The sequence below is a fragment of the Filicampus tigris genome, chromosome 3, assembly GCF_054856515.1.
Source record: "Filicampus tigris isolate MCC_2025a chromosome 3, RoL_Ftig_1.0, whole genome shotgun sequence".
In the NCBI taxonomy this organism is placed as follows: Eukaryota; Metazoa; Chordata; class Actinopteri; order Syngnathiformes; family Syngnathidae; genus Filicampus; species Filicampus tigris.
This window is the reverse complement of record NC_141219.1, coordinates 26,468,959-26,496,878: the sequence shown is the minus strand read 5'-3', so window position 1 is coordinate 26,496,878 and position 27,920 is coordinate 26,468,959. Positions and strand designations below refer to the sequence as shown.

Sequence of the window (27,920 nt, the reverse complement as noted above, 5' to 3'; positions counted from 1 at the left end):
CAACTGAGCATGCTTAATTGGCGCCAACAGACCTTTAACAAAAAGCTCTGTGGTGCATTTCTCCTCTCCCACTACACAGCAGTAGGCTGCATCGTCGGCCAATGAGCAGTGGTTGATAGTCAGGTAGCGCATGTTTCCCACACTCTCAAAAATGTATCTGCACAAATAGCAGGATAATGTTTACAATGATTTATTATACAGTAAAGTGTCCTGCATTATAAATAGAGTACTCTGGGATACTTACTTGCTGATGATGCAGAAGAATGACACGCGCAGAGGGAAATCCACATAATAGTTAATCGTTTGTTATTTTTCAAAACAGAACGATCTTGCATTGAACGAAAGTATATGGATACACACCTTCCGGTTGGTTGTATTTCTTGTCCGTTTTTCAGCCATTTGACATCAACATCTGGATTAGCTACCTCAACTGCTAATTTGATTTTATGTCCTTTCGTCACTTGATAGGCGGGATCGAGCTTCTTGAGGAAAGCTGCATACAGAAATGTTGCATTCGATTACATTTGATCATTTGTAGTACAGTTTAATGTTGACTTTACACCAACCTGCACTTTTCTTCTCCTCTTTCTTCATCTTCTTTAGTCTTTTGAGCATGCCCCTCAAATCAGTGATGCCATGTTGAAAAGCAATCTTCTCATATTCTGAGGCAGGAGCATGGCTGAGAATATCCCACACATCCACATCAGGCTCTGTGCTCATCTGCACGGCTCTGAAACATAGCAAGCGGATCAATCACATATTCAATACATATTGCTCTCTTTTTTTTTAAACAGGATATAATTAATGTTTGAATAATTTGTAGGCTTGGGTAAATAAATTGCCTTTTTCTGAGACTAACACACAGAAAATGTGTCCCTTAACGAAATTTTGATGCTGATTTGAAAAATATATTTAATTTTTTCTCTAGCACGTCAGACTTTTGACATATTTTTGACAAGTTTGACAAACAAAAGCTTGTACAATGCAAATTTTTATCATACATTGTCATTTATAGCTACGACGTTTCAGTTGCTGAACCTAACCCTCAATTCATAAGCATTCCTAATATATTATTATTATTATTATTATTATTATTATTATTATTATTATTATTATTATTATTATTATTATTATTATTATTATTATTAGCATATTCTAAAGTGCTGGAGGAAAAATCTAGAGCAAATTCAGAATCGGTCGACCATAAAATCAATCGAGCTTGCTTGCATCAAATCTTTAGGAAAAAATAGTTGACTAGTGTTAAAAAAAATGGATTTATGGTGTTTTTCATAGAGCAGTTCAAACCACATCAAATAATACAACATGTATCCTTAGTGGGATATGGTAATTTTACCCCTAATCCCTCTTCTTTCACCATAATCAAATACTCATGAATCAGCATTTTTATAACATTCAAGATAGTACAGTATATATATATATATATATATATATATATATATATATATATATATATATATATATATATATATATATATATATATATATATATATATATATATATATATGTAATCTTGTTTGCACATTCATTAAAGTATGCAACAGATTGTGTAGTACTTCAAAGATGTACTGGCAAAAACACACACTGTAGGCTAAGACCAAAATTGTAAATAACTTGGTGAAATGTATTATTTTTTTACATTTATGAATGGAAATCTTCTGGCTGAAAACAACTCAAGAAAATGCTTGTAAGAAATTCTTGGTACATGTGAAATGTAAATGAAAAATACTACAAAAATACATTCATCCTTTTTCTATAACGCTTTTCCCCATAAGTGTAGCTTGTCAACTGGAGTTTAAACCAGTTGACTTTCACCCTGAGCTGGCAACCAGTTAATTGCAGGGCATAGACAAACAACCATTCATGCTCATTTTTAAATGTAAGGACAATTTTAAGTCAATTTTAAGTCTTGAATTAACCTAACATGCATGTTTTTGGAATGTGGGAGGAAGCTGGAAAAAGCCTGAGAAGACCCGTGCAAGCAAAGGGAGAACATGCCCGAGCCGATTCATACTCAAACCTCTTGACTGGGAGGCTGACGTGCCAACCGCTTCTCCGAGGTGCTGGCCGACCACAAATATATTTCACAGTGCATATATTTATTTATTTTTATTACTTTTACTTTTCTTTTTGAAACTGATTTATTTCCCAGTCCAGGAGAGTCTGTTTTGCACCATTAAAAAATGATTCTGGTGACTTTTAGCTTGCTCTTTGACAAAATTCGAATCAACTATATACATTTAAAACATTGGATATGCTTGTTTTGAGAAAGGGGTTTGAATTATTGAGACCATGGATTTTTTTTTCCAAATAGACACCCAAAAAATTGGGATGGTGACTTAATAAAAAAATAAATTACATGCAAACACAAGATTTTCCCAAGACACTCGGACATTGTGGCAGCAATTCCTTACCGATTGGAGGATTTTAAGAAACTGCTGCTCATTCAGAGGTAGAGCCCAAGCAGCAAAACAAACCAGACAGGTTAAAACACAGCATGTCAAAAGCCATTTAAAAGCAATTCAACCAGCATTTTAGAAAAAGGATCTGAAAAGTATGCAGTCAAATCAAATAAAAAATGCATTTGAATATTTGATTTTGTTCAAATATCAAATGAAATCTTTAATTAAAATCAAAAGTGATGCTTAGTATTACTATTACTAGTTATTAGATTCACATATCCGATTGACTTGTATGCATGCTTTGTTCTGGTTATTGAGAATATGTCAAGGGGAATAAACTGTTACAGTGAGAAGATGTGTTGGGTCATTGACAAAGTTTGCAATTGTAAATGTGTTGTGAATATATGAATGCAACTTCTATGGCATTAACAGTGAGATGCAAATGTGGGCAATGTCATCCAACATTTCACCCTTGTTATTCAGTGAGTTCATGTATTGCATGTGCTGCTGCATGACAAAATTTGGGGGGGCCAACGGTGTGATTTTGGTATGTTGACGATGTTGCTTACTCTCTTTTAGATGTAAAATGATCCAGAATGGGGGAGAGAATAACATTGATTAAAAGCATGTAAATGCGATCAGATAATTGTCTTCATCAATATTTGCTGTGCTTACCTCTTCTTTAACAATGTGCTGAAGTCCAGTTCTCCTGAGTCTTCTTTTCCTTCAGTACTACTGCACAAATATCAGTCACAGCAACAAATTTCATTCGCATTCATACTGTACATGCAGTAACTCCGATATGCATCATGCTGGACAAAATTACACACTTATTGGAAATACCTATTTAATTGTGAAATGTTGTTTTTTATTGTCATTCCAGCATCTTGAAATTGTTGAATGAGCTCTTGGACAGTTTTCCACACAGGGCCCTATTTTCACGCACCCGTACACTCTGCGTAAAAATGGGTGCATCTTCATTTTGGTGCTGGGGCAAATTTAGTTTACCGTGTTTGGGCCCGCTGCGCCTTGTTTGGCGTTCCAGCAGACAGAGCTGCTGTGCCCCTGGTGCACCTGACAATTTGGTGACAGGAAGTAGACTGCGCTCAGCATAAAAGCGGGCTCGTCTTCATTTTCGTCTAGTCTAGTTGCCGCGATAGGCATTCCGGCATATTCTCTTGCACAACCTCAGCGCATCTGACAATTTCATGACATAACATAGACTAGATTTTAGACGCGTTAAAATCGGGTCTAAGTGGTGGCGCAGGTGGTGTAACACAATTTTGGTGCATTTGATCAAAGCACAGCCAGATTCTGCCCTCCCTCGATGTGTAGCGGATGTCATCTTATTTCATTCATAAATATGACAACAGAGTGGGACAATCCCTCTGAATCATTGCAGAAATCAATTTACTGAATAAATGAGAATTATCATCTTTAAAATGTGTTAACTGCAGAATTATGGCTGGTGGTGGTGAGAGGGGGTGCCAGTCACACTGGAATGCACGATCGGTGTTGCAAGGCAGTCTCCAATTTCCTACGTCAAATGCGCGGCTAACTACATTATCAGCAAGGGGAGATCTTGCAGTTTATGAAACAACAAAAATAGGGCCCTGTTTATCATGTTTGGCACTGTGTAAAAGTATTAGGCCATGATTACATTTTAATTTCAATTAGTGCTGTCAAGAAATTAAAAAAAAGAGGGATTCATTATGATCTGTAATTAATTGATCGAATTAATCTATATTGAATCTCACTTAAACATTGCTGAAAAAAGCCCCAAAGTCAGTCCCCATTATCTGTATGTATGCATCAGTATTTATGGTTGATGTCATTTTTTTCAATTTACCAGTCATTTGCCACTTTGAGGAGCTGTTTGGCGCATTTAGCAGACAAGTCCCTGGTTTTCACAACAATCAGTGCAAAATGAATTGAAGATCCCCACACCATCAATAAAGTTTTCAGTCACCCCCAAATAACCATGGTTACGAGTTGGGATCCAATGATCTGCGGTGACAGCAAACACATTTGTCCGAATCCCCCACCAAAAAGTAAAATTTGCTTTTCTTTTCACCGTCATACATCTTGCTCTTGCTTAGTCATCACTGCAGTCCTGCATGGTGGTTTGTATGATGGGTATGATTGGACGCTGTTTGATACCCCTCAATGAATCCCTTGACTTCAACTATGTTGATCGGCCTGTAGTTCATCGCTATTCACTTGGCAAAAAAAATCGTCTGCCTGTTAGTCGCAGACTTGCTCATGCGCGGGCTGTTCTCGAGTTACATTTGGCGTCGAGCTTTGCAATGGCTTGCTATATTAGCATCTTCCTTGCTATCATTAGCTGTGGCCTTAGTCACAGCTGGTTGCTCTGCATTTATGTGATAGGATTGAACTGCTTTCTTTACAAGCAAAGTCTTTCTTTCTTATCAATAGTGCCGTCAGGGCGTTTTTTAAATTTACCATTCATCAATTTACCAATCTCTCACATGCTCCTCCATTTTCATGTCTTCTCTCTGCTCCTGAATTTGCCCTCTCACCTACAATAGGAGCCTATCAGGTTATGCCAAACACAATGACAGCCAATCAGTGTCCACTTCAGGGTGTGACATTGAGCATTGTTTTTTACACCCTCAACAACTCAAGCACAAGCCCCACGCAGCAAAACGGAACTCATTATCATACAGAAACAGTAAAGTTAGAGATTAAAAATTAGATTAAATACAACGCTTTAAATGTGATTGTAATTAAATGATCTCAACGAATGCACTATTTTGACCACCCTTTCTTCACAGCAGACAATTCAACATATTCAAAACTAAATAGAATGTGGCGTATATTATTTGTTGAGGATTTGCATATAAGTGCAGATTCATTTTTGTGTAATAATTTTACTTTATTAAGTAAACTTTTTAGATTTTCTTTATATTAAACTCAGGGCCCTATTTTGTGAACGGCAGTAACTTCGATAATGCATCTGTCTGCCAGAGGCCTGTTAGACTGGTACTTCCGCGGATGTGCGCAGCCGGCGGCCCTTCGGGTGGGCGGGATGCACCACTGTGGGAGTGTTTAAAGCCGACTTCAATCACCGCCAATCAACGAGGCTCCTCTTTATTCCCTTTAAATGTGGCCCAACTGACAGTCTTGACAGACACATCACTTTGTGTAAGAAGACGCTGTGTAATCGCAGCAATCCGTACGTGAGTGGAGCAATGTCAATGCTTGAGCCACATTGTGGCAACACACAATGTGAGCGGCTATACAGAAATGGCGACTTAGGTATGTCCACAGCGATGTCTGCCTGTGCCCCAGTCATATTCACCAAAATGATGTTCGATTAATTTTTAGATATGATCTGAGCAGGCAAAAATTTAGTCTGACTTTCTGCCATAAAACTGTGACTTCGCCAGGCACGTCTCCCAGGACGGTCTTTCGCAAAGCCGGAATGTCCAGCTCGGCTCAGACATTTCTGCCAAATTGGGAAAGACGTGCAGTGAGCAATGGAGACCCCGTCTCAGATGTGCTGTTTACAAAAACAGAGGCCTCCGTTTTAAATTGAAAAAAAATTTGGAGTTACGGCTATCCAGGTCTTGGCATGTGTTGATCTTCTCATATTGGATAGAAAGCAAACATTTCACCCCAATTTTTGTTTATGCCACGAGAAGCATCAGAATGCATCCAAGTACCAAAAGAACACACCCGCAATTAACTAAGGAGCATGAAAAACATCAAACAAGAAGAACCAGTATTGTGTGTGGCTCCTTCCTCGCAGGTGAGTGCCTGGTTTGTGCGGTGCAGTTACAACACTCCTTAACTGTGCTTCCTCTGTGTGCCAAACCAGTGTAGGAACTCAGATACTGACAAGCCCGTGTGTCTTAACACATCTAGCCCTTTAAGTAGGGCCAAAGCTCCCGTCAAAGCTCACTCTGTTGGATCGCTGTTTGTGCAGCTGTCACTGCTGTTTTTGACTGAGACCCAGAAGCAGATCAGAGAGAGCTTGTCTCGTAATGTGTAATGCAATGGTCAACGAGGCCCTCTCTGCTAGCCTAAGCACTTTCAGAAGCACTGACCTGTCAATCACGAGCGATCAAAATCCTAATCATTATTGCTCACAGTCTATTGTCTTCATTTCTCGGCATTTCTTTTGACTGCACTGCCTCTGTGGGTGTGTTTAAATGACTGCACGTTATGAGACAACTGTGAGTTGGAGCGCAATGGTTGCTACGATGTTGTAGTTAACATTTCTAGAATTTGAGCCAAAATATAAAATAGAGTCACATAAACATATCAACCAGGGCGTGATCATCTTTAGAATGTTGAAGAATGTTGTCAGGACGTGATAGGCAACAAAACCCACAGGGAGTGCATACAAACGTCACACAGAAACATTCCAACGGAAAGGTGACTTACGTGCGTCGGAAAGCTGCTCTTATGTCAAAACCTTCAGCAGTGCAAGCCTCTAGTATGTAGAAGATAGTCCAAATTGTTTCAACACAAAAATGGATTTGGGATGAAAATGGATGTGATTAATTAAAAGAAGTCATTAAAAACTGAAGATAATAGGATAACATAATTCCGGTACACTTACCATGTACAGACAATTGAAAATTGCAGCTGTCAAACTTGTCGCGGGACAAAACTTCACATCTGTAAGCTCCTGCAAAGTTAGCCTTGGCTTCCATGATGTGCATCTCAAATGTGTGGACCTGTTTGAGGGTTGATTCAGAACTTTGAGTACTAGTACCATCTTTTCGGTCCTTCACGGGCAAAACAGTGTAAGCATAAAAACATTCACTCTTTGCAATTCCTATTGGTTTCTATTCATTCACTTTTAGTTGTTTTTTTTAACGATGAAAAGATGAATTAAATGTGCCTAATATAGACTACAAATATAGTCAATGACTCAAACTTTTCATTAAAAAAAAGTTAACAGCATGAGTTGGTCTACTTTGGTGTTGCGGTCATAGAACTCCTTTAGCTGCAGGTGTTTTCCAGATTTACTGGCGAGGTCCATCCACTTCCCTTTAAACCATTTGATAGTTGGTTTCTTCAGCAGTGATTCGGCATTGACTTTAGCCACAAATGTGATGTTTCCACCTAAACAGGGGAGTACAATATGTATGTGTTTATACACTTTAAAATCGTATCTTACATTTAGTATTTTAGGTCACATCTCTTTTTGTATTGAGAATCCTCATTTCTGATCACACAAACAGGAAGTCTAACTAACCTGACCGTAACAGGATTATAATAATGTATTACTTATTACAAAATGTTTTCAAGGGTCAATTCTCCATGTGTTCTCACAGTATTTTAGTTAGATTTAGGGGGGGGGGGCTTTATTTGAGCATCGTGTGTAAAACTGAATAGATGCATTACAAAATATGGCTACAATTGATGCTCAAAAGGAGTAGGTTGAAGTTCAGATAACTTATAAATGGTCATATAAATAATGATGAATTAATGATGAACATGATTTAAAATATAACTGAAAAGCAGGTTGCAACATGATTTTTTCGTTCATAGTCGTACAAATAATATGAATGAGGAAACAAGACTAAAAATATTATATTGTATTTTATATTGTATTGTATTTGGCCACAATTTATTTCTTACAAACGAGTTTTGTAGCTCACACATTTCATTTGTAACCTCGAGCATAGGTTTTTCAGATTTTCACCTGAGTACAGAATTGTAGGATGGTCAGCAAACAGGACAAACTTGAGTTTTTCAGACGCCAAGTATAGGTCGTTGATATAAAAAAGGAAAGGCTTTGGGCCCAGGACAGATCCCTGAGTCACTCCACACACAATGCTACCGCACATGGATCAGTACTGTCCCCATTGGATATACTGTTTTCTATTAGCTAAGTAGCTAAGTACCTTTTTTTTTTTTTTAAATCCATATTGGCTATCATTTAGTATCAATAAAACCCTCTCGTCTTTCTGTAAAAAGCTTTTCCAATATTTTAGACACTTAAGGTAAGATTGATATCGGTGTATAGTTTACAAATACTGTAGGTTTTTGTGGATGCGGATGACTTTTGCCACCATATACAGTATGTACAGTATTTACTCCCACATTTTTTTTTAGCTCTATGGAGACTACAATAGTTCTCATTCATGCTGTGAGTGTTTCAAGATTGACTAGTAATATGCTCACCTACAGTCACCTCCCCACTTTTGGGTTTCTCTGTGAAGAGGCCAGTGAGGTCCTGTCTGGTGTCTGGATGCTGTCCATCTACAGTACATAATCCAGTGTTACACAACCATTAGATATACTGGTACATATACATATTAAAATCAAATAAATAAATAAAAACTTCTAAAAATATTGATGATGTTCACAGTACCTTTTCTAGGAAAAATAGAATTGGGGGGTGGGGGTATGAATCCCACAAAAAAGGCTGAAAGAACTGAATGGGGTGACAGAAATGGCTTGCACTAACAGCGAGTTCTATACTGCCCTATACTACTATACTACAATGTGATTAGGCCAAACTATTTTTTTTTTTTTTTGCAAATTTGGAATCATATGCAGGAAAAACATAGTACATCAATTATATAAAAAAGTTGTTTTGAGTGAGGTTTTTTTTTTTTTTTAAAGGCACAAAATGACTTCTTGCACTTTGTTATTCAGAAGTGTCGTTGAATGGTACACTTTAAAAACAGTTGGGTGAAAAAAATAACACAATTTTGGGTCAAAAATGGACTGATCCACTACTTCGGTCAATTTGATCTAACTTTCAGGGAAGTTTTTGCAGAAAACATCCCCCAAAAAATGGGTATTAATAAAAAAGTTAAATATAAAGTGTCTAGATTTTTTAATAAATTATAAACTAACTTAATATTATTCACTTAAAAAAAATCATAAATCTGTGTGTTTCCCCTGTTCGTCAGGACGGCCTTTGTTGTGTGTCATTATTTCATTTAACCGGGAGAGTGTCCTTAATACTTTACCACTCCATGTTTTCTTTGTGACCTTGCTTGCAGCTGTAAAAGCCTCTTTGAGTGTCGCACAAAGAGCCGACTAAAAGCAACAAGGTAAAGAATATGAAGGATGCACTGTCATTATTCACTTAAATATAAAGCGATTGGCTTCCTTCACTTCATAGTCTAAGTTAAAATTCATTCAATCCCAAAGACATATTTATGTCGGTAGTCCAAAATGCATTGTGAAGCTTCTGGCTGTTTCCACGAGGATGACGAGTGTTAGAGTCAACCCAATGCATAAATTCACACCATGAAACAAGACCTGAGCTCCTTCACTTATGGTTGTCATAGAACAACAATATGGACTAATAATCTCACTCCTATAGGAATCAGGACATGTGTTGGGAGAACAACAAGGAAAGCAATATCTACAAGTACTAAAAATGGAGTTGAAAAGTTTTCACAGATAAAGAAAGCCATTTGTGATGTAGAAAGTCTAGGAATCATATCGAACTCAATATGGATATGAACTATGAAACTTTTCGGGCAAGGTGAATCTTATATACGCCTTATATTGCATTAAAATTTATTTAGGAAAGATGTGGTTAGAAAGTGTAGCAAGCCAAGAGGTAAATAGAAGCCAAATTAGCATGTCCTAGATATTTTCAAGACTGCAATAATACTTTCTTTATTTAATTAAACATAATTGAGTAAGGTTTTCCCCAACTATTAGACACATACTGTATGTGCCAAAATGTAATCTCTCTGACTTCAAAAGTATTTTGGAGGAAACTGTGTTGTGAGCCAAAGTCAATGCCATTAGCCTCAAAGTCACAACAAAGCAATAGACAGATTTGACACCCTTCAAAACTGTCCGCATTCTTTGAAGCTTCCATCCATCAAGTAGCTGGCAATGGCAGCTGTTAATTTGAGTGCGATGACATTATTAACTCCTCAGAGCGAAGCTTTTCTTTGTAATTTTCTGTTAAGTGAAAATGATAGGCTTGGTTTACTTTGTCGCCACACAGAGACCTTTGTTTGCATCCAGTTTTGCATGCACTGTAACACCTTTTTTACCTGGTTAATGCTCTGCACATGCTCCCCGTGTTAATGTAATGTATAATGACAAAAAACAGACTTAAATAAGACGACAACGCTAATGTTGACTTTAAACGTTGAAACCGCATTCTCAGTAGGGGTGTCAAAATGGTGCATTAACTGCGATCAATTAATTAAATACAGTCACAGTTAAAGCGTTATTTTTTTTATCTTGTTAATCTATTCTTTCATCTCTAAATTGACTGTTTCTGTCTAATGATGGGATGCATTTTGATGTGTGGGACTTGTGCTTGAGTTTTTGGATGTGTAAAAACAATGGTCAGTGTCACACCCAGAAGTGGACATTGATTGGCTGTCATTGTGTTTGGCATAACCTGATAGGCTCCTATTGTAGGTGAGAGGACAAGTTCAGGAGCAGAAAAAGACGTGAAAATGGGGCAGCATGGGAGAGCCCGATGAATTAATTTCTTTTTTTTAAAACATCCAGACGGCAGTATTGATAAAGGCAGAGTGATATGCCTTCTTTGTAAGAAGGACTTCGCTGACCAAAGAAGCAGTTCAAGCCTACCACATAAATGCAAAGTAACCAGCCGCGACTAAAGCGACAGCTAATGATAAAAACAAAGATGCTAATGTAGCGGGCCATTGCAAAGCACTTTGCCAAATTAAACTTGAGAACAGCCCACGTCTGTGACCGACGGGCTGACGAATGTTTTTGCAAAGCGAATAAAGGTGAACTGCAGGCCGATCAGCATAGTTAAAGCGGAGGTCAAGCCCAAACATATTTTTTTCAATGACCAATCACGGCTGACCTGTTTTCTGAGTCTGAGCCGTGATTGGTCGTTGTGAGCAGTTGTGATGTCATTTTCAGTTGACAGATATGACAAAATGGCCGTCCCCGGAGATGGCGAAAATCGAGTGGATTAACACACGCTAACCACAAACACAATATTTTATCAGAATGCCCTGTTTCAACTAGTGGGCTTGCATAGAACATATTCTTGAAAAAAAAAATGTTTGCGTTGACTTCCGCTTTAAAGACGAAGGATTAATCGAGGCGCTGCAAACAGCGTCCAATGACACATCATACAAACCACCATGCAGGACTGCAGTGATGACTAAAATCAGCGAGATGTATGACGGTGAAAAGAAAAGCAAACTTGACATTGACGGACAAATGTATTGCTATAACGGCAGATCACTGGACCTCAACTCGCAAACAGAAATCAGGGACTTATCCTGTGTAATTGAAAATAAGATATCCACCATGAATACGGATACATACATACAGAGAATGGAGGGCTTTGGGGCTTTTCTCAGCAATTTTTAAAATGAGATTAACTAATAGATTAATTAGATCCATTAATTATGGATCATAATTAAATAATCCCTCAGTTTTTTTTAATCTCTTGACAGCACTAATTATCAGTCTTTATTTGCTTGTGAAGCTTTGTGCTCCCTGGAACCTTACTTTCCCTGTCCATTAGACCTTGTGATGCCCCTGGTAGATGGTTATTTTATTGTTTGCTTCAAACCCTTTGTTGTTGGGTTAGGATTGTGGATCTTTTATACATAAGAGAGAAATGATGAAAAATCAAATATATTCAAGCACGTATTTTGCACATATGCACATACTGTATTTTGTGAATATTCATACTTCCTGAAGTGTGTGGTTCTATATGTGGCCCCCCACTAGCACTGATGAAAAATGGTGGCGTCCTCCAGCATTTAAGTTGCCCATCCCTGATCTAGAAGGAGTTTAACTAAATGCAGAAATAACTGGCTCACCCTCTGACGGAGAGGCATCATGTGTTGGGGCAGTGGCCTCATCTTCTTTGGGTATGGCCGCAGGTGTGGCATTCTGTTGCTCTTTTGTTACACTTGACCCTTCTGTTGCAGCAGGAGCCTCAGCTGGAGTTTCTGTGTTCATGTTACCATAGAGACAATGCGCATGTCAGACATACTGCAGACTTACTGGCCACTTCATTCTACTGTTTGACAGGGGCTCCTTTTATTGTCCTTCTTCCGGCAAATTATAAAACAAACCTCATGACATCAGCAACTACTGTAAAATGGTAAGCATTCATAAATATATATCCATTATATCCACTATACGCCACTTATCCTCACAAGGGTCACGGGAGTGCTGGAGCCTATCCCAGCTGTCTTCGGGCAATAGGCGAGGGACTCCCTGAATTGGTTGCCAGCCAATCGCAGGGCACACAGAGACAAACAAACATGCACTATATATATATGTGTATATATATATATATATATATATATATATATATATATATATATATATATATATATATATATATATATATATATATATATATATATATATATATATATATATATATATATAAATACAATACTTTAAGCTTTTTTTTTTTTTCTTTTACAAATAAATTAAAAACCCTGAAAATTAGGAAGTAGGACATGCTAAATTATTTGGCTCCCCTGCGTTATTACTTGGTTTCACCAACTTTTGCTACAATTACATCTGCAGGTTTTTGGGGGTATGTCTATGAGTTTTGCACACCTAGAGACAGACATTTTTGGCAATTCTTCCTTGCAAAACTATGGAGTCCCTAAGGTGACATGGAAGTAATAAAAACATTTTTTTAAAAACCATTGCATTCCCTCGCAAAAAAAGTTTGTGTTACCTCGCAATGATTGCGAGATAAAGTTTTTGGGGCGAGGGAACGCATTTTTTTTAAATGCACGTTTATGTACTTCTGGGTCAGTTTGGCAGCTAGTCTAGCCTCTAATGCGCCGCTGTTTGAGAGACGACAGTACGCCGGAGATGGCAAGAATCATGGGGAGGATTTGGAACGCTTCTTGCGGTCAAGAGTTGTCCTCTTTTGTTTAGCACTCGCTTCAGATGTCTTTCGCTTATTTGAAAACCATGTTTAATATCAAGAACTGATTTTATGTTTTTGTATTTCAAGCGAATTTCAAAGTAATTCAATTAAACCCGCCCATGGGTGAAAACGCTGCACCTTTCGTTTACAGAAAATGACCCAGAAGCACATAAAGTATTTTTTTAAACTTCCATGTCACCTTAGGGGCTCTGTACAAAATAGCTCATACATATCAGACTGTCACTGAATGTTTGACACCGTTCGTGCAATGAATCTTCTTCGATAACGTCACCAGAAAGTGTCCATATGGTAATTGTTCAACAATTGAATGTGTGTTATAAGGACTAGTATGGCAGTGGCCTTTGATTCTTGAAAAGACATTTCTTGATGTGATTCTCATTTGAGATTCCAAAACTGAATAGCAACATAACTTCAGTAGATACACATGCACTCTAACACTGAAACTATTCTTCATGAGGTATTTTTCACTTAAAGCCTGATATGTTCTCATCCTTGATTGACTGGCTGTTTTTCCATGTGCTATCTGCCACCTCTCAGGCCTATCCTGAGAGCCAGTCAAGTGCTGCTTACTCATGACGAAATAATGTGCCCGCGGAAGGTCAATGTCTCTACACAGACACAGACACGAGGGTTGCAACATGTGCAACACACAACTGTGAATGTCTTTGAAAGTTGTTTCCATTTTATCTGATCCAAGCAACCGACGAGCATTGCTCATGGATTTATTTTAAGGTGGGTATTAATAATTCCTGTAATTTATGTAAATAATTCCTTTTTCACATGCCAAAACGTAGCATGTTCATAGCAAAATAATGTTTCAGATAATAATATTACATATTTAAAATGTTGCCGTATTTAATGAGAAGCTCCCAAATTAGGAGCAAAATTTCTTGCCCACTGCTGGCTTCTGGCAAAGGGCCAATATGAATAAAGACCTTATTAGAGAGGTGGAGCGAAGACAAGAAAAAATCCTTTCAGTCAAAGTCGTGAGTGGGGGACAACATTGTTCACAGAATATTTTGTAAAGATGTAAACAGTAATTATATTTAAGCAATCTGTTTCAAATAATAAGTTAAGTCTTTTTATTAAAAAAAACAACAACAACTAAATAATAACCTATTAACAGGCACATATTAGAGTGGCCTTTCATTCAACTTTCAGGGTGCTGGTTACTGCTTCATATGATAAACAAAAAAGGTCCAGTTGTTTCTTTTTTTTCTTCCAGAAAGTAATTGCTTCTTTACATAAGCCATAAATATCTCATGTAAGATAAGGTTTAATATCAATAAGTACAGACATTAAAAACTGTGTATGTAGTGTAAAGTCTGTACTGCCTGTTTTGTGGTCAGGCTGCACAAACTGTCTGTCAACAGGCAGTGAGGCCACAGCCAAAATTTCCCACCTTTCTTTGACAGGACTTTCAGATCAAACTTGACCTTTGAACTCCCTGCAATCACGGCGTAGATACTGGCATCTTCCTGGGTAACCGCTTTGATTGTGAGGGAATGCTTGTTTCCATTGGCGGCAATCTCGTATTTGTTGCTGCTGACGAGATCCTTTGTGTTGCACTGCCATTTAACTTTAGCATCAGACTTCTCGGTCTCGGCTTCGAAGACCACTGAGGACCCCTCTTCTGCTTCCTGTGCCTTTGGCTTCTTGGTAAAGGCTGAAACTGACACGACAAACGGACATTAGGACCTTTTAACTGTAGTCTTCAAATCTTTGACCTCTCTTGCTGTACAAAATGAGTTGTGCATCTTTAAATTGTTTGACTATATAATGCAGACAATATAGTTAAATACAATATAGACTAAAATAACTGTACACGATAGGGGGACATCAGTTTGGCATCAGTGTTGTTGCCTCGGTTGTTAGTCAACAAACGTTCATTGTAGGAGGTTTTATGAGCAAGGTGAATGGGTTCCGTTCTTTTCCAGAGTCGGTGTTCGCACATTAACTCATTCACTGCCATAGACAAATTTACTTGTCTTTTCACAGTCCAGCCATTCAATCCCAGGAATTTATTTATATATTTTTTTCAAACTTTTTGAAACATTAGAGTAAAAGACGGTCTGAAAATGTCTGGCAATGAATGAGTTAACTTGTGGCAGCCCCAATGAGTTTAAATATAGGATGCATATGAAGTGGACTAATGAATGAATGTGGCAGGCTTAAGTTGCACCACAGGCACAGGTATCACAGCAGAGGGATTATCTTGAATCTATTTTTGCTGCTTTAGACTCATTGAAATACTTGCGGACCCTTGTGTTTCTGCAGCCAGGGGGTTTATTTCCATCTGGGATGACTCCTCAATAACCCTAACAGTCTTATTTAAAATTCTAACTCAAGATCAGCCTAAACACATATTTAACATAATCACTTCTATACAGCCAATATGGAAATGTAATACATAGGCTATGACATGAAAAGGTCATGATTAAAAATAATGAAAGAGAAATACAGTAGTGCATTGAGATATGAGTGACTTGGTTTTTTTTTATTGACTCCTTCGTTTGGCGGATTTTTTATTTTACTTCTACCTGTGAGCGCAGACTTAAGATGCAAGTATTTTATGGTGGCAATGAAGTGAACTCAACTCACTTTACAACAACAATTCTTCAAAAATGAAGCTTCATGCTGTTCTGCCACTCCCAGTTATTATATATGTTATACAACATCAAGCAAAGAAAATTATAATTTGTATATTTGAAATGCTAATCCTAAATAGCTTCTATGTTGCGGTGCTATGTCTCTTTAAGCAACAGAACACAAATGGTGCCGCAACACACGTTGACCGTATTCAGAGGCATATATTCTTTATCCTCTGCGACCAAATACTAATATTAGTGTCGTGCTGATGAGCTAAGAGGAGTTGGGACAATGTAATGAACAGTACATCCACGTGTCTGTCTTATATTGCCCACAGATGGCCAAGGTAGGCACACCAGAAAGAGCAGCACAATCTCAATTGAATCAATGCAGTGTGATAAGAAAAAAAATGTGAAATTATTTTTAATTCTATTAATTTATGTAATGAGTGTATATTTTAGTGGAGTACAGCAATATGAAGTGCTATTTTTCATCATTAAAACTTAAACGTAAACATGTTTTGTTCGCTTTTGGCGGGAAGTCCCGGGACAGATGAAGGGTGTTAGAGTGGTTTCAACTCATATTTCAAGGCACCACTGTATATTGAACTACTACTTTTCTTATTCTAAATTTAGCGGTAACATATTTAAGTTAGCAATCAAACAATAAACTAAAGCCTTGTAATGTAGGCCTTCTCATCAGTTTGGGGATTTGGGTGTAAAATTTCTAGAAAATGTTGTAGTTTTTACAACGAATATAGTTATTTTTTGCCTGCCAGACAAGTAGAAAAAAAAGTATTAAAAAAATTAAATGTTACAACATTTTGTGGTAAACGCTTATCTGTGAAGGCCTGTTTTAGCAGTTTGACTGTGGTTAATGTTGCTTAAGACAGCTGTGAGGCAGCACACAGTCAGGCTATTTGTCCTTGTGTCTCAAAACGTTTGTGTTTAGTCACAGAGTAAATGTTCAAGTTCAGGGGTGAAGCTAACAGTTTTCACAAGTAACAGTTGTGTGGTCTTAAGTGGGCTACACCCAATTAAAAAAAAAAACATTATTTCGAGGATATAAGCTGCACACTCACTTGTTCTTTTGACTGGCTCTGGCATCTTCCTAAAGGATGTGCTCTCCTCCACGAGATGAATTACTGCTGTCTATCTCGCTCTTTTGCCTTTAATAGAAGTGGCCACTCCATACAGCACCACCTCTCTCTCCAGACACCTTCATTCGGGGACCAATATGATGGCCAAAGAACAACAGCTGCCCCCACATGTCCCATCAAAGCTCATCCTGTCCCAGGATCACAACAGGACGTATGCAACACACATGCACGCAGAGGCTATATTTCAACCATCATTTCCTCCAACACCTCGCCTGAATGACAGGTCTTGAGAGCGGGGGTCATGGATGTTAGGCACCAGTTAAATTTAGAACTTAAAAAAAAAAAGGGATGACGCTGTCTCTGTGCTGTAGCTTCATATAAAACTGAATACACAGAAAACTAATGACTGGTAGCGCCCATTGTCCAGTTATTTGGAATTTGGTTCTGCACTTATATTTATATATAAACGGAAATTTAAACTGCACCGAAAATTCAACAAAATACAGAATTAACATTTTGTTTAGCAAGAACAAACAACTGAATCTCTTTTACCTATTGATAAAAAAAATAATACATTTCTTTTTCCATTTAAAAATGCTGGGACGATGAACTAGCAACCTTTTAGCTCTACTAGTCCACATTTTTGGTCTTTATGCCTTTGATCTCTATTTACCACAGTACTGCATTGTAATCCAACAACAATACATTGTACTACAAAACTTTAGGGGGAGCCTTGGAGCTGAAAAGGAATAGCCTCCTGTACATTTGGTCCTACTTTTATGTGGAAAATAAAAACCATGATGTAAACACTGAGCTAAACAGTAGATGACTGCATATGGATCATACTCTATGATCACAAAACTAAAACTCCCTCAAATCCCTGATTTGCTATAGTTTGGACAATCGAACTCAAATATTGTTGGCCCTTATAACAGTAACTTGGCCAGGTAGGAGAGCGCACAGTTCTCCTTTATTGTGTGTGTGTTTTTGTGCAAAATCCACACTCTAAAAACAGTTGGGTTAAAAAGAACTAAATTTTGGGTCAAAAATGGACCGATCCACTAATTGGGTCAATTTGACCCTCTTTCTTGCACTGTTTTGTACAAACAGCCCAATTTTTTAGGTTATTTTGTGCAAAACTACCATTTTTTTAAATCTTGGTTTAGGGTTAGGGTTTATTAACCCAACTAGTGGATCGGTCCATTTTTGACCCAGAATTGGGTTATTTTTAACCCAACTGTTTTTAGAGTGAATAATTGGTTCAATTCCATCTTCACCAAAGAAAGGAGCTGTTTACCCTATGATAATAGTGGTACAGTAGTACACTATATTTGATATTTCTAGAAAGCCCTTTACATTAATGGCATGTTTTGGTTCATTTTTTCATAGCATTTACAATGAGGACCTCTTGTTGTTACAATTGACCAATGCATAATCGTAAGTAAAGAAAACATATGTTACAGATATCCACATGCTATTTACATGGATTACATTGTTCACCCACCTACATACTACATTATACTACATCATGTCTCCACTTTGTTGTAGAACTGTGGTGGAGGATGAGAAACAGATATCACTGATCATGTTTCTTGTTCTTCTGGAAAAAAAAGGAGTAGATTACAATTAACAGTGCAAGACAGTTAGCCAAGTGGTCATTGCGTCTGCCTCACAGCTTTTGCCTTTCTGGCTTTGAATCTTGCCTCCAGCCTCCCTGTGTGGAATTTGCAAGTTCTTGCCGCACCTGAGTATTGTGTCTACCTCCCACATTCCAAAAACGTGCATGTTAGCTTAATTGAACACTCTAAATTATGGGCGTAAATGTGAGTGCTTGGTTGTCTGTACGTGCCCTGCGGTTAACTGGCAACCATGACGATGAAGGTGTAACCCACCTGTCATCCAAAAGCAGCTGGGGTAGGCTTCAGCTCACACATAACCCTAATGAGGAGAAGTAGTCAATTCAATGGATGAATGAACAACTAACACAACAAAGTTGCAGTTATATGTAATAAGCATAATGTCTGCAAATTGCAAACAGGTTTGGCTTTTGTTATTGTAGCTTGGCAACATGCACCTACCCGTATAGCGTCTAACCTCTGACACAATTTGACGCCCAGGATTTTTTATTGTGGATATTTTATGTTAAATTGGAATGATTTAACCCAATGATATGCTGCTGCTAGACCTGCACGTAACTTCTAGTCTTGGAGTCGTCATATTAATGCTAATGCAAGCCACACTGCACAACGTGAAATGCAATGTAGTCCAAACTATGGACTAAACCAAGGGCGTTACCAGAGGGGGGGCAGGGGGGCATTGCCCACCCACAGATAAACTTTGCCCACCCAAAAAAACTGGATGCAGTCCTGATGCATGGGAAATAAAAAATCCAAATCAAATCAATTTTCATTTGTTTAGCCCAAATCACAACAACAGTTATCTCAATTTAGGAGAAAACAAAACACGTTTTAAGGTGCAGTAGTCCTACGCTGGATTTTGACCAACTTGAGCATTGTAGCACTTTTTTGCTGGTAACACCATTGGACTAAACATTTGTGACTCAATGACCAATTTTTAGCGGCCCTGCAGCATTCACTAAAAATCACAACTGATGTGGCCCCTTTTGTTTTTCTTCATTGTACTGCTTGTTTTATACACATGGCCTACTGCCCGAAGTCAGCTGGGAGAGGCTCCAGCACGCCCGCAACCCTCCTGAGGACAAGCGGCTCGGATGATGAATGGATAGATGGGTGACAACAAGGCAGGAAAAGAAGAAGAACAATAAAAAGAAACAGAAGCTTTAGCTAGCAAATAAATATTAAAATACTTTTAGCCTCTGTTTCACCTTAATCTTTATGTTTGGTATTAGGGATGTCTTCCGATTGGTTGTTTTTTTTGTCAGCAAGACACAAACACACAAAAAGATCAAATCTTTAGTTGCACAAACATTACATCTCATTAGCCTCAAAGCATAACTGTCCCCCAAATTTTTTTTCTTTTTTTCCCCTTTTTTTTAAACCAATGTGCTTGCCAAAAATTGTGTTTTTTATTAATGGCTGCCTAAATTCCAAGTCAATACAGAAATAGTAATGCACAAACGTTGAATTGATGCAACTGGATTCTTTTTGATTTTTGATTTTGTTATTTTTATTTTTTTTCCGAAAAGGTTGAAAAAAATGACATGCAATTATGTTAACGATAATTCATCTTTGCTCCTGTTTCAATGTGAGGTAAACGAACATTGTTTTGAGCCAAAACGGGCGATGGTTACCAGAGACCACAACTTTCGGCAGCTTAGAAAGAGCAGATTTAAATGAAGAAATACGTCCATTCATCCATGCACCATTTTGAATAACAACATGTCCCACATGTGCACTTTTCAAAAAGAATTTGGCATTCACATGGCATTGTGTCATGATTGAAATGAATATTTATTGCATATTCGGTAATTCTACAGTTGATTATAGAAAATCAAATGTCTTGAATCGGGCCCGTAATCGATAGTCTTTAAATAACAGGTTACATAGTTCATGGCCTTGTTTCCACACGATACTATGCTGTACACACACTTCACCGGCTTTCTTATGTCCCTGAACAGCAAAAGCAGGACACTCGGATGGCAGACAATCGCTTCAGTCATTTTTACACTGTATTTTTATCCTGTGAGAAATAAATGTACTGTATAATAACAGTGTAACTCTGTATGTTCACACTGGACAGCTTTCATGACGCGTTTAATTCTATTTACAAGGAATGTTAACACTGAGTGAGCAGTTACACCAGAAAGCATTTATCAAATGTAACACTTGCGTTGCGTAATTCAGTTTTCTGCCTACATGTATGGCTTTCTCTCCAAATGAGTCTTCCCCAAGACCTCATCACTGAACTGATACGTCAGTTTCTTCTTGATCTTCTTTACCTCTCCAGTTTTGCCATAGTTGCGCAAAGCCCGCGCCATCTTTTGATAGGTCATTTTTTTGCGGTTGCCCTTTTGGATTCCCCAGCGGTGTGCGAGAGCCTCCTTGTGTTTGGATGAAAACTGGAACATTCCTTTGTCTCTGTCCACCCACCAGATACTGTCCTTCATATCGCCGCTCCGTAACAGGTCCAGCAAGAACTGATACAAACGAATCTTCTTCTTGTTGCCTGGGAAACATTAAAAAAGTTGCACAATTACCAATTCTGTATGATGCAAGACTTTGTTGGTTTTGATCTCACTCACAGCATGCGCAACATTTACATGGAGGAACTCTCGCAACACAATAGCTGAAGAGAGTGAGAAGAGAGGCGAAGTAAATGCTTCACATGTCCCACTGAGTAAGGCAAAGTCAATTTAAAAAGATTTTGGGGAGAACTGTAAAGTACCTAGATAAAAAAATTCAAGGAATATTGACAGTTTTGCTGACTTTAGTTTGCAATGCATTCGGGTTTATTATGTGACTTATGAAGCTGAGAATGAAATGCGAGGTATTTGAATTAAAATATAAGAAAATGTCCATATATTGTGTATCTTCAAAATGAAAGTATGCGGTAACTAAAGTTTTTACGATACTTTGACGTGAGTTGACTCAACTAATTAAGTCTCAATCGGCAGGCTTGTCGCCAAACATGCCAAATTATTATCAATTAAGTTAAGAACATGATCAAAGAATAATTGCAATAACCTTTTCTCAAAAATGTTTTTAATAGGTCGTGGGTGTTTAACCTTTACATCAAACTGTGTGGGTTGGGGCAGCCGTTTGTCTTGTTTGTCCAGAAGAACTTTGAGTACTTGTCTGGTTGAGTACGTGAGAGCAGTGTGTCCCAACCTTTAAACAAGACTTATTCTGCCATATGAATGGCACCAAGTGGTTACAGGTTGATTGTACTTTCTGCCCTCTAATGGAAGAGCATTTATTTGTTCTGCCTGTCACTTTATGTCACTGGCATAAAAAGCTGAACAAAGACACATTTGTCGATTATTACCAATTATTTTTCTTACAAATAAATGAAATTGTCTAATTTCCCAACGCAACCCTAAGATTGTCTCTCAGCATGTTAGGATGCCACAGCACAGAGAAATTGAGAACATAAGAAGATAAAATACAAAATACAGTATCGACTATCTACAAAAGCAGTATATAAATATGTTGTAATATATTAAAGGAAGAGTTAACTGGAGAAAATGTAAAGTGGTTAAAATATTACACTACAATAGTGCAGTCAAAATAATTTAACTGCTTAGTCTCCTAATTCGTCATTAAAACATACGTCAGTCTGACACTATTTTAGAAGTTTGTATGTAAGCAAAGATTTTGAGAAATTGTGAAATGTTGACTGAGGTCAGCTCCTGTTGCTTGACAAAACAAGAAACACACATGCTGTTGTCTGCAAAACGCAGTTAGCCACACAGAGGGTGCACAAATAAGATCCATTTCTCCAATTGCTTCTGTACTGGCAAACACATTTAAATTAAATTAATAAATCGGATGACCTAATAGCCCCTGACTGCATTGCCTGACAATTCAAATGATGATGAATGCTTAAGAATAAAATGAGCTGGAAGACTGATCATCTCCATGACATGTGCCGATGATGTTTTAAGAACACGCTCACACATTTCAAGCAGATTTTTTATTTTTTTTTAGCTATCTCAGCTTTCATATGGTATCCCAACAGATGAGCCTGGTGTACGTAATATATTCGGCATATATTGTCTACATCCTCCTTTGAATGGGCTTTCTTACCCATCTCTCCAGGTATGACGTAAGGGACTTGATCCCGAAGACACTCCTCATCAGAGACCTCCAGGGGGGGACTTTGACGTCCGTGCTCTTCATCATCAGTGCTGTGCTGGGACACATGTGTAGGATACAGAGTCCGTGGGAAGAATGTTACCTTTAAAAGAGGAAACAAAGTCCCTTTAGTTATCAATGTCATCATAAGTCTCATTAAATAATATTACGGCATAAAGGCATAAAGGGTTAGTTCTAAGTATATGCCATAGGAGTGGTCAGTATTTTCAGATTTTAAAAAAAATCTACATGTATTCTATGTCATTATTTTCTGGGTCAAGGTAACAGGTGAGCTGAACTTTGGGTGACATTGTCATATGAACAATATATAATTATTAACTAAGCTAATATTCATGTTACTGGAATGTAGGAGGAAGTTGGAGATCCCAAATTGTGAACTTAACACACAAAGGCCAAAGCCAAGATTTGAGTCAAGTCTATTTTTATAGCCTTAACCACCAAAGAGTCTCAATGGGCTTCACAAGCTCCCAGTTCACAAACATCAACCCCTCACCCCCCCCCCCCTCCCCCTGTGTAGGACCAAAAAAAAAAAACATTTGGAAAATATGATTCATTTTCTAAACAGACCATTTTGCTGACACGTTGACGCATTCTCCGCATTGCCTCCTAAATTATTGCAAACCCACAACTGTCTTGTCAGGATGACAAAGCAAAGCTGTAGTCTGTATCCTATCTTGTGCTGAAGCGCTGGTGTGCCAAGAACTGGATGTCTTGAAGCCGTTCATTGTCTTTTCATATTTCTTAGATTTAGTTAATTAACATTTAACATCCCTAACTGGCTACCTTGCCTGTTCATGGTAAATAATTGCCAGAAAATTATACTGTATAAATGTACTTGTATTGCATTTGCCATCATTTAAAGCATGTTTTAAAAGGGGAAGTCAACACAAACTTTTTTTTTTTCAAGAATACGTTCTATGCAAGCCCACTAGTTGAAACACGGCATTCTGATTAATTTTGCGTTTGTGGAATATAAATTAAGCAGCAAAATGCACTCGTTTTTAGCATTCTCCGGGGGTGGCCATTTTGTCTTCTGTCGATTGATAATGACATAACAACTGCTCACAACGACCAATCACGGCTCAGATTCAGAAAACGGGTCAGCCGTGATTGGTCGTTGTGAGCAGTTGTGACAAAATGGCCGCCCCCAGAGTTGGCTAAAAACGAGTGCATTTTACTGCTTAACGTATATACCACAAGTCAGCTATCTTCATAAGGTACTACACAAACCGGAGATGAATTCCCAGTGCATTGTTTATCAATCTCTTCCACTTTGTTATGTGAATGGGTTTCTTGTTTTTCTGATGAGAATAAGGTTTTATTGATTTAGTGAGCGAGGGACCTACTGGTTGCTGTAACATGTGAGAATGTGCTCCAAGGTTTGGATCCAGTAGATTTTCTGGATCGTAGCGCATGACCTCGTGTCGGACTAGACCGGGCGGGTGCAGAGACTGCACACTTTGCAGCTCTGTGAAGTTGCTCTCTTGAAGGTTTTCAAACTCAATCGGGTGTACATGGCTGTGAGGGTGATAGTCCCAGTGATCTAAATAGACACACAATGAAACATGGGATTACCTTAGACTGAGTTATAACAACACCCACATTTATTCAAACAAACAGTGAGATTGTAGATGGAACAAGAACAGTTTGATTGTATTAGAAAAAAAATATTTCCTATTTTAGTCTTGGAAACTAATCTTTTAATTAATGTAGCCCCTAACATTTCAAGTTAGGCCTTCTAGTGTAATATTAATTTTCTTGGCTGGATTTCGATACTCGGCCAGTTGAAATATTAAATATGCAAGCTAGCACAACAAAGAAAAAAATATATATATATTGACAGCATGTTCATTGCATCAGTACCATACATTGTGCTAAATTTGAGGGAAATAAAGTTTTTGATGGAATATTCAAAACTATTGCTACCAAGAGAAAGTCAACAAAACCCCATGGGGCGAAATTTGTTCTATGTCTGTAGTTGCAGCGGCCCCAAAAAATAGCATCTGTTTCCTGTGCGCTTCAGCTGCACACATCATATTCCCCTAAAATACAACAACAACAAAAAAAGAAATAACCAAAAAAATACTTTAAACCAGGATTCATTTGATAAAACTTTATAAAATATATAAAAGTAGAATTAATCGTCAGGCTAGAATGTTTATTTCTAATTCATTTTGTAAAATATTTTAGCTAAAATGATTTTGTACATTTGTTCTAAAAAACAACAACAACAAACATAGTTTAAAATTCAGCATAACAAAACACATGTCAAACACATGACTTTTAATAAAATCAAAAATAAAAGTCATGAAATCTTTGAGTAAAACTGACCTGCCTGCATCTCTGTATCCAGAACATATTGACTATAATAATCTGGAATTGGATGCCTGTAGATCTCGGAATCATAGATTTCTTCTGAGGACTACAAGAGCACAATCAAATATGACACCATCATCATGAATGAAAGACATAGTTGAAACATACATCATATATTTAAATCAATGTCTCTTGTATTAAACACACATTCACAAAATGTATTTCAATATTTTCATCAGGTAAAATGGTAACAATATGGATGTACATATATTTACTTAAATATAAGTCAAGATTTATTTATTTATTTGATGTTTTTCTGCCACTGCTATTCTGAAACTCTCAAGAACTTTGGAGTTTCATTTTCATGTCGCCTGTAGTATAAAGGGCTGTTTGAGTTGACATCCTGTACACAAATGAAGTAGAACTCATGGTAATTCATCAAATATGAGATGATAAAAAAGGTCCATTGTGTCTCTTCCATTTGTAGTTAAAAAAAACAATCAATTGGTTTTTTTTTAATTAAAAAAGCAATGAGAACGGGTTTTGTATTTTATTCTAAAAATGTCTCCGGACCATTTCATTAAAAAAGATGTGATACTTACAGGTGCGATGAGGTAACTCTCCATTCTGTAGGGATGCAACATGGGGGCTTCTTCTCCAACGAGTGGGCTCAAACACCTTGCCTACCAAAAGCTCTCACAACCTTTCAAAACATTTGCAGCACCATTGCACAATGTTTCAAAATTTCCTCTCATTTAACATGTCCCTTGGTCTCTCTTATTGTATCGTTTACTCTGGTGAGCTGAAGCAGTCCAAGAGGCCTTCAACGGGATCAAATACAAATGGAAAATAAGCAAAGGCTCACAGTTTGCCTGTGAAGTGAAAAAGGAACTTTTAACTTCTGTAAATTGATGTGGGTGGGAGCAACAGAGTGTGTCTACTGCTTTAGGGGAGCCCGCGAAACTTCACATTTATCAGCGGCTCTTTATTGTCACCTCCCTTGGTGGCCAATCATCAGTGACCGTGTCTACTTAAATATCTCCCATTCACGGGTCACTTCATCATCTAACGCACTGCTACAATCATTCAAGTCATATGCAGTAGTTCGGAAATTGGTGTTGTTTCTTTTTAAATGAAAGCTTTTTACTTTGTCGCATTGAATATTATTGCTTTAAGACCATATATAATGTATAATATTCATACTTGTATTGGTCCTTTATCAAATGGTACCTAAGTTGAAATATTGATGTTGTGCGTGTTCACCTTGTTGACATTGCACCCGAGTCTGATCTGTGCTGCAACATAGTAAACATAGTCAATGTGTCTATGAATGAAATTGCACATTGTACAAGACTGGCTAAATGCATTTGAACACGTCACTTCTACAAATGTTGTGAAAATCTCAATCAGCAGAATTTTTACGCATTATCCCACATTGAAACGTCATCAACATGAGCAATCGAATAAGAAACCAACAAATAAGCTACACTTAATTCCACACTAAAACGCCGTCCTTAATTTCCCTCCCCGCAATGGCTTGCAAACTACAATTACACCCATATAATCACACACATACCCGCACATGACTGGAAGATAAGATGAAGCAACAGTATCAGTTTTTCAGGTTGTGATTATCACAAAGGAGATACAGGAGTTTCAGAAAATGGCAAAGGGGGATATAACCCCTGCTCGCTACCTCCTTTTAACAAAGAAACATGCATACCTTGGCTTGTGAGGATCTTACCCCAAAAGACTGATAACCACTTTGTGTTTTTTTTGTTATTTTTTTAAACCAATGGGCAATTAATAAATTGAGGACTAATGTCCTGTTCACAATTACACTGTTGTAATAAGTGCATTTTAGTATTTGTGCTATTATTTGCTGTTTGTAATTGTGGCTGTCTGTGGGCTTATCGTGCTGCTACAAATACTGTATGCCTGTTTTCTTGCTAGGTTTCCCCTTGACATTTCGGTAAAATTCCACAAGAATGTCTGCGCCATGGTGTAAAAATTATTATGCACAATCATTTGTGCTTTAAAAAAAAAGTATCGTTTGTCCTCAAGTTTGTGAAAATCAAAGTTATTTAAGTAGGCACAAAGTGACAAGAGAGTTGGAATGTATTATTTATTCAATACTCTATATCAGGGGTGTCAAACTCATTTCTGCCGCGGGCCACGTCACAGTTTACGGTTTCCCTCGGAGGGCCGTTACGACCGTGAACACAAATGTAGGATCGCCTTATATTATCAAAACAAATTAACGGATAACTAGTTTTGAAATCAGAAGCTAGTATATAGGTTGTGCAACTGTTTTTCAATTTATTTCAAAGGAGGGATTGGTAACAAATGTTTGCAAAATATCATATATTTAGTGATACAATTGAAGACAATTTGAAAAAAACATGTCAAGTCAACACACATGATTTGACTTCACGGGCCACATAAGATGATGTCGCGGGCCGGATCTGGCCCCCGGGCCTTGAGTTTGATACTTGTGCTCTATATACTAATTAAAATTCTTATTGAATGATTAGTGCCTAACTAAAATAATTCAGAATTTAGAATAATCAACCCGGAAACAATTGAGGCCCTGGCCACATTTTCAATTATGTTTAATTTGTTGAATAGGCTCTGGAAATGCCCCAAATGGTCAAAAGGCTGTAAAATATGATCGCAATATGAATTCAACATGTTTGCCTTTCCATAGTTTTAACAGTTGGGAAATGACTGGTTTCATTTAGATCCAGAGCTGGGCATCGCCTAACCGTAACAAAGTTCGCATCTGCATATTTAGCCGACCCACGTGGTCCCAGTTGGTACA

At 37.7% G+C, this 27,920-nt stretch overlaps 2 protein-coding genes across 2 annotated transcripts in view; both read right to left on the bottom strand.

Annotated features, from left to right (window-relative positions):
- The window catches only part of mybpc3 (myosin binding protein C3), a 40,230-nt gene extending 23,235 nt beyond the window's left edge, over positions 1-16,995 (bottom strand). The window contains exons 1-13 of the mRNA XM_086025307.1: positions 16,971-16,995; positions 14,703-14,972; positions 12,201-12,332; positions 8,584-8,661; positions 7,370-7,518; positions 7,010-7,127; positions 6,832-6,880; positions 3,097-3,153; positions 2,434-2,457; positions 567-730; positions 361-493; positions 245-247; positions 33-157 (exon numbers count right to left, since the gene is read on the bottom strand). Of these exons, the coding sequence (XP_085881433.1) occupies positions 33-157; positions 245-247; positions 361-493; positions 567-730; positions 2,434-2,457; positions 3,097-3,153; positions 6,832-6,880; positions 7,010-7,127; positions 7,370-7,518; positions 8,584-8,661; positions 12,201-12,332; positions 14,703-14,972; positions 16,971-16,995 (1,327 nt within the window). The remainder of the gene's footprint in view (positions 1-32; positions 158-244; positions 248-360; positions 494-566; positions 731-2,433; positions 2,458-3,096; positions 3,154-6,831; positions 6,881-7,009; positions 7,128-7,369; positions 7,519-8,583; positions 8,662-12,200; positions 12,333-14,702; positions 14,973-16,970) is intronic.
- A 3,400-nt stretch (positions 16,996-20,395) lies between these two features.
- On the bottom strand, positions 20,396-27,264 carry spi1b (Spi-1 proto-oncogene b). The gene is made up of 5 exons (XM_086026690.1): positions 25,702-27,264; positions 25,115-25,205; positions 24,130-24,326; positions 22,715-22,865; positions 20,396-21,134 (listed from the first exon to the last, which is right to left on the bottom strand). Exons 1-5 carry the CDS (start codon positions 25,741-25,743, stop codon positions 20,821-20,823), a joined length of 795 nt encoding a protein of 264 aa, XP_085882816.1. The 5' UTR covers positions 25,744-27,264; the 3' UTR covers positions 20,396-20,820.
- Between the last annotated feature and the right edge of the window lie 656 nt (positions 27,265-27,920).